This window comes from Musca domestica, unplaced genomic scaffold (assembly GCF_030504385.1).
Source record: "Musca domestica strain aabys unplaced genomic scaffold, Musca_domestica.polishedcontigs.V.1.1 47, whole genome shotgun sequence".
NCBI classification, from domain to species: domain Eukaryota; kingdom Metazoa; phylum Arthropoda; class Insecta; order Diptera; family Muscidae; genus Musca; species Musca domestica.
This window is the reverse complement of record NW_026712338.1, coordinates 6890259-6897374: the sequence shown is the minus strand read 5'-3', so window position 1 is coordinate 6897374 and position 7116 is coordinate 6890259. Positions and strand designations below refer to the sequence as shown.

General features: G+C 37.6%; 1 protein-coding gene across 1 annotated transcript; it reads right to left on the bottom strand.

Annotated features, from left to right (window-relative positions):
* Positions 1 to 4786: 4786 nt before the first annotated feature.
* LOC131804636 (trichohyalin-like) lies at positions 4787 to 6639 on the bottom strand. The gene is made up of 2 exons (XM_059127688.1): positions 5447 to 6639; positions 4787 to 4805 (listed from the first exon to the last, which is right to left on the bottom strand). The coding sequence occupies exons 1-2, from the start codon at positions 6637 to 6639 to the stop codon at positions 4787 to 4789; spliced, it is 1212 nt and encodes a 403-aa protein (XP_058983671.1).
* Between the last annotated feature and the right edge of the window lie 477 nt (positions 6640 to 7116).

The window sequence follows — 7116 nt, the reverse complement described above, 5'->3', positions numbered from 1 at the left end:
TGAAGTTATCCAGGTTCATTTGAAGCGAAGAATATCTTACACACACTATTTTATGTCTGAAACGATTCGGCCCGGCAAAATTTTCGAAGCAGCAAGATACCTTATTGAAACCGAATTGTACAGGAAACATGAAATTTGTATTTCATCTGAATGGTTGGCCAATATGGGTCCTGCTGATCAAGTGCCGTTTATAGCAAATTCCGAAGATCGAAGTCTATTATCGAGCGTCATTGATTTTAACTTAGATGAAGATCACATTGAAGAACATAACCCCCAAGAAACCCTCTTAGATTATATTCCAGTCGAAAATGTTCAAATTCAAAATATTGAAATAGCTCCTGGTGAAGGCCATAGACCCATGGATTTGCTATTAGATGAGGACTCTGAAGAGCTATCATTTCCCACTATATACTGTGGTATTAAAAGAAAATCTACAGCGACAATAGCAAAATTGATAAAATCTGAAGCCCGGCGTTATGATAGAAGATGTGCGCGGGTAGACAAAGTCTTATACTCGTATAAAAAATTAGAGTTTTCTAAAATCAAGAACAGTATTTCTACTTGTTTGAGGAAGAAAATTGGTACTCGCAATTATACTGCAACGGATGCTCTTAATGACCGGTTCATACAAAATATAGTGCAGCACGACGAAGGGTATCACATTTTGAAAGGCGTGCGGTCTTCTCCAGCACATTGGGAGGCAGAGAAAAAGAAGGTCTTGGCTATGATCAGGCAATTTGGCATTCCAACGTTCTTTATAACTCTTTCTGCTGCTGAATCACAATGGCCAGAATTGATCGTTATATTGGTAAAAATTGCAGAAGGAAGGAATATTACCGAAGAAGAGGCAATGTCATTTAGCACCCAAAAACGGTACGAACTAATTAGGTCAGATCCAATTACATGTTCCAGGTATTTTGACCACAGAATAAGACACCTCTTCAAAAGTTTCACGGTTAATGGTGGAATATTCGACGAGTTTAATGTAATCAAATTCTACTGGAGAATAGAATTTCAACAGCGAGGGTCTCCTCATGTCCACGGCATATATTGGCTAAACAATGCCCCTTTGTTTGATATATCAGATCGAAATAGCTTCCAACGTGTTACGGATTTTGTAGATAAATTTGTTTCTACAGATTCGTCTAATAGCGAAATCCAAGACATAGTCCACTACCAGCAACACAACCACGGAAGAGCATGCCAACGTGAAATAAGAGGTCAAAAATTCTGTAGATTTCATATACCATATCCGCCAATGTCTAATACGGAACTTCTTTTGCCGTTTTCGGATGATGTAGATGAGCAACAATTATCAGCTCATAAGTGCAACTATGACAAAATTTATAATTTACTTAACGCAAAGTTAACAGATATAGAATGTGAACGATTAAATAATTTTGATCAGTTTTTGGCAGACCCACGGATTAATATGGACAAAGATGAATATCTTGCGGCGATCAGATCTTCTCTAAGAAAACCTAAAATTTTTCTTAAAAGATCCTTCAAAGACAGATCAATAAATGCTTTTAATTCGCGGATTTTAAAAATGCACAAAGCAAACATGGATATTCAATTTGTTCTGGATGCTTATGCATGCGTGTCATATATAGTTAACTATATAAACAAGTCGAATCGGGGTGTTTCACGTTTGTTGCAAGAAACAATGAACGAGATACGTGAAGGAAATTATTCTGTAAAACAAAAGTTGCAGCATATAGGTAATAAATTCATATCAGCATCCGAAGTCTCAGCCCAAGAAGCAGCTTACAATATCTTGGGAATGCATTTGTCTCAGTGTAGCAGCAGTGATGTTTATGTCAATACTCTCTTGCCAGAAAAACGTGTTCGCATACTAAAACCGAGGCAAGAGCTTCAAAATCTTTCTCCTGATTCAACCGATATTTATGTATCGAATTTACTTGAGCATTATATTCAAAGACCGGATAATCTAGGCGATGTATGTTTGGCTTATTTCGCTGCACATTATACATACTCTAAGACATTGCGCAAAAGGAATCGTCAACATGATGAGGAGGATGAAGATATTCTTGAAGATGACGAGGAACATCCTGATGATGTCGGGGCTTTGTTTCGCTTAAAAAATAATTCGGGTTACGTATATAAAAGAAGAAGTCCGGCTATAATTCGTTTTCCCTCATTTAGGGCCGACTTAAACAGGGACGACTATTTTCGCACATTGGTTATGTTATACTTTCCATGGCGTAACGAAGACGAAGACATTATAGGAAGAAACAACGAAGATACCTGCTCTATCTACATGGATGTAATTGAAAGGAACCGACAGCAGTTTGAAATGTTCAAGGATGGTGAATTACATGATATATTGCAAAGTATTCGTGAAGACAGTGATGGTGGTGAAGACCATGCGAGTAACGATAACATTACAAGTGACCAACTTTTAGACGAGGAGTTTAGAGCCTTGGTTGTTCCAGAATTAGAGGAAAATATAAATGTCTTCGACATTGACAACCACCATGAAGATGACCTGGAATCAGAAGCCAATGTACACTTAGTAAGACTCCCACCATTAGTAAATTTCGAAGAACTTCAGCATTTAATCAGAACGCTGAACAATAAACAGCGGTCTTATTTTCAACATCTTTTACAAAATATAGTTCAGAAAGTTCGATTTTATGAGTATGTTGCGGGAGGAGCTGGCGTAGGAAAAAGTCGCCTTATAAAAACTATTTATCAGGCAGTTACTTTTAGATATAATTCTATACCTGGCGCTAATCCGGATTTGCCAAAAGTATTATTAAGTGCTCCTACCGGAAAAGCTGCTTTTGGAATTGGAGGTGCGACATTACATTCACTTTTTTCCCTTCCAGTAAACCAGTTCCGAGGAGAGCTACGTCCACTAAGCAGTGATCTTGTTAATAAGCTCTTGGTTAAATTTACAGATCTGAAATTGATCATAATAGACGAGGTCTCCATGGTTGGATGTAGAATGTTAGGTTTCCTTGACGCACGCCTGAGGCAGATTTTTAAAACCACTGAAGCCTTTGGAGGAATCTCTATAGTTTTGTTCGGAGATCTAAAACAACTGCCTCCAGTTGGGGATAAATGGATATTTAGTACCAATACTGCTAATCCATACCACATCCTCGCAGGGGGTGGCTTGTGGGATCTGTTTTCCTTTAATGAGCTAACAGAGATAATGCGACAAAGGGAGGACCAAGATTTCGCGTTTGCACTGAACCGAATGTCAACTGGAGAAATGACTGAAGAAGATGTTTCGCTCATAAAGTCAAGGGTCATACCAACATCGGAGATACCAAATGAAGCAATTCATTTATTCCTGTCAAACGAAGAAACCGATAATTATAATTCCCTTAGATTGGAACAAATCACATCTGAACAATTTGTTTCCAAGGCATCCGATATTTTGAAGTCAGATTCATTAGCTATCGGTCAACGGAATCAAATTTTAAGTTCGGTTCTCAATTTAAAGACCTCAGAAACGCAAGGACTTTGTAGTGAACTAAAATTAAAATTGAGTGCAAAATATATGATGACGATCAATATTGATACCAACGATGGCCTAGTCAATGGAGCCACTGGCATACTGAAGCATATTGATTTTGGTAGAAACTCAACAAAACCAATAACGCTTTGGATCTTATTTTCTGATGAAAGTGTTGGAAGAATGGCGAGAAGAAAAAAACCACATCCCACAGAATTATTGTGGACTCCCATTGAAAAGTGCCGCCGAACGTTCCAGTACAAACGGAATGAACAAATAACTATAGAACGCTTACAGTTTCCATTGGTAGTTGCAGAAGGTATAACCATACACAAAAGTCAAGGCGCAACCTATGAAAAAGTTGCTGTTCATGTTCGGAAAGGTATGAGTAGGGCTTCTCTCTATGTCGCTTGTAGTAGAGCCACTAAAGCAAGTGGGCTATACATTATTGGAACATTTACTCCACCAAAACCTTTCTGCAGCTCTGATGTTGTCAAAATAGAATTGGAACGGCTTAGATTGCATAAAGCCATACACTTGCAGCATAGTAAGTTTAACACATCGAATAACGCTTTCACAATATTTTATCAAAACATACAAAGTCTGAGTGCTCATCATTCTGATATTTCTAGTGATGTCACTCTAATGCATTGTGACCTATTGTGTTTTGTGGAAACGTGGACATACCCGGAAGAAGAACTTTTCTTTGACAATTTCTCAATATTGTCACGAATAGATTGCAATCATACTGAAGGAAGAGTAAGAGATAAGAGGGGTATCGCAATTTATATTAAGAACGAAAAGTTTTCTGAGGCAAATATTATTTGTCAAAAAGATCTAAGCAGAGGCAGAAAATCATTTCAGTATTCCCTCATCCAATTCAGAGATTTGTATCTTATAGTACTTTACAGGAATTCTTCATATCCCGAATGCAACTTCAAACGTATTTTACTTGAAGCTATATGTGATATTAGAGAACGTTTCGGCGATAATTCAAATATTGTAATTGTCGGGGATTTCAATATCTGTAGAAGTAGTCGAACTAGTACAATTGAAACTGCTCTTCGTTCAATGGGCTTATTATCAAAGTTGGAGAGAAATATACCAACAACGAATCACGGTACGCACATCGATTGGGTATTTAGTAAAGAAAATTTAAATATTAATTGTAGCACTTACGCCACAGTTCACAGCCACCATGATGGAATAGTAATATATAATTAGAATGTTATACTTATAATATAGAATGTAAACACATTTTTTAATAGATTTAGTTTTTATAGAGTTTTGTAAAATATTTTATTGTTTACTCTGTAATCTGTATTAATATATAGATTTATGTTTGATCATAAACATAATATTAATGCAATGAATGACGAATTCGATTCATGTATGACTTCTATATATTTAATTATATTGAAATCCATATTAAGAATAAAATGTAAAATAAGATAACGTTAATTAAGATAGCAATAATTAGATTGTATTTAGACAATGAATTTTAGGTAATAAAAAACATACAGATAAAAAACAAAATAACCATTTTTTATGTTTTGTGTTAGAATAAGAATTTGATGTACAGATGAGGGTTCTTTTCAGATTTGGCGTTTCAAACATGTTTCTAAAACGTGTTTATTTCTAATGTGTACAATTTTCTTATGTGTACAATTTTTTCTGTGAAAGTTATGAGAAAGGAAAGGTGTTTCAAAAAAAATGTTTACATCCGTTTGAAAGAAAAGAAAACAAATATTTAGTTTTACTTCAAACACTAATTGTGGTGGAGGGTATACAAAGTTCGGCCCGGCCGAACTTAACGCCTGTTTTACTTGTTGTAGAACAAATGTTTTGCGGAGAGTCTTAATTTGAGTAACAAACCAAAGACCTCCACAACAAATACAAACTTCTGTGGGTCCGCTCTTGATAATATTGCAAAAATTGGAAATTATCCTAGCTCTGCACCTCAAAGTATCTTGAATTTGTTGTTGTGACCTCGAATCCGGCGACAAATTTCTTCTCCTTGCTGAACTTCTCAGAGCTTGTCTCATGTTTATATTTTCTCTGTTTGTAGGATTCATACGATGAATAAGGACGCGGCAACTTCTCATCCTGTTTTCTGCTTCTTGCATTTGCATAGCAACTTGTCTGGTGACACGACGAGCTGAAGTGTTCCGCTCTTGTTCCATAATACGGAAAACTGGATTTCTTCGACGTACTCGGTGCATTGCTGTGTCTCTCTCTCTTTCGACTTGGCGGTATTCTTCATTTTGTCGCCGAATAGATCTTGCCAAAGAGTCCCTTTCTCGTTCCTCTCCACGATACGCCGGATCCATTCTTCGAATAGAATGGACCAAAGTGTCCCTCTGTTGTTCCTCCTCCCGGTAAGTTGGATCCATTCTCCTAATAGAGTGGGCCAAAGTGTCCCTCTGTTGTTCCTCCTCCCGGTAACTTGGATCCATTCTCCGAATAGAGTGGGACAAAGTGTCCCTCTGTTGTTCCTCCTCCCTGTAAGTTGGATCCATTCTCCTAATAGAGTGGGCCAAAGTGTCCCTCTGTTGTTCCTCCTCCCGGTATGTTGGATCCATTCTCCGAACAGATCGAGCCACAGTATCCCTCTCTTGTTCTCCTTCCCGAAATGTCGCATTCATCCGATGGATAGAGTGTGCAAGTGTATTCCTCTCTTGCTCTTCTTCGCGATACGTCGGATCCCTTCTTCGCATTGAGTGGGCTACCGTGTCCCTTTGTTGTTCCTCCTCCCTGTACGTCGGATCCATCCTTCGAACTGAATGGGCCAATGTGTCCCTCTGTTGTTCTTCTTCCCTATACGTTGGATCCATTCTTCGATTAGCGTGAGCCAAAGCATCGCGCGCCTGTTCAGTTGCTCGATAACTGGAATTCATTCGGAGAATAGAGTGTGCCAAAATATCCCGTTCTTGTTCCGCAGATCTATAGTTTACTGCTTGGCGCCGAGTTGAATGTGCTGCTCTATCCCTTTCTCGCTCATTTTCTCTATATTCAGGATCCTGTCTCCTTGTTGCTAACTGTTGAGAGTTTCTGAGCCGATCGTCATTTAAATTCCGTTCACGGTAACTGTGAAGATGTTGCCTCATAATTCGTTGACGTTGTAGTGCCGATTGTTTACGTAGTTTAGGCATAATTATTGATTGTCGAATTGGAACAGTTTTAAATCTGTATAGAAAACTTTTCAGTTATTTTCGTTGGTATTAGGTTATGTTTTGTTTAACGATTCGTTGTGAACTGATTTGTTAAAGTTGAGTTGGTTTATTATATACACAAATACTTACTGCCCAGGTAAGATGTTTTGTAAAAATCTGCGTAGAGTACCAGGTATATGAACCAAGTTGACGAGTGGGAGGGTTTTATTACCGCCAGGTATATTACATTAGTTTTATTATTATGGTTAACCTTTGTTTACTGGTAATTTAAGAGAGTTTTGATTATATAACCCACAGGTACATTTAATTATTATGTTATTGTTACCAAAATGCACTCTGTACTACCTGTAGAAACAGTACAAAAACAGGATCAAGCAAACAGAGGCAATAAAAATCACAACCATACTACCTGTGGCGATAAACTAAAATCTATTACCCTAAATTTGTGGCACAAAC

Bases quoted from the DNA above. Each gene is read 5' to 3' on its own strand.
- LOC131804636 (XM_059127688.1), bottom strand. From the start codon at position 6,639: ATGCCTAAACTACGTAAACAATCGGCACTACAACGTCAACGAATTATG.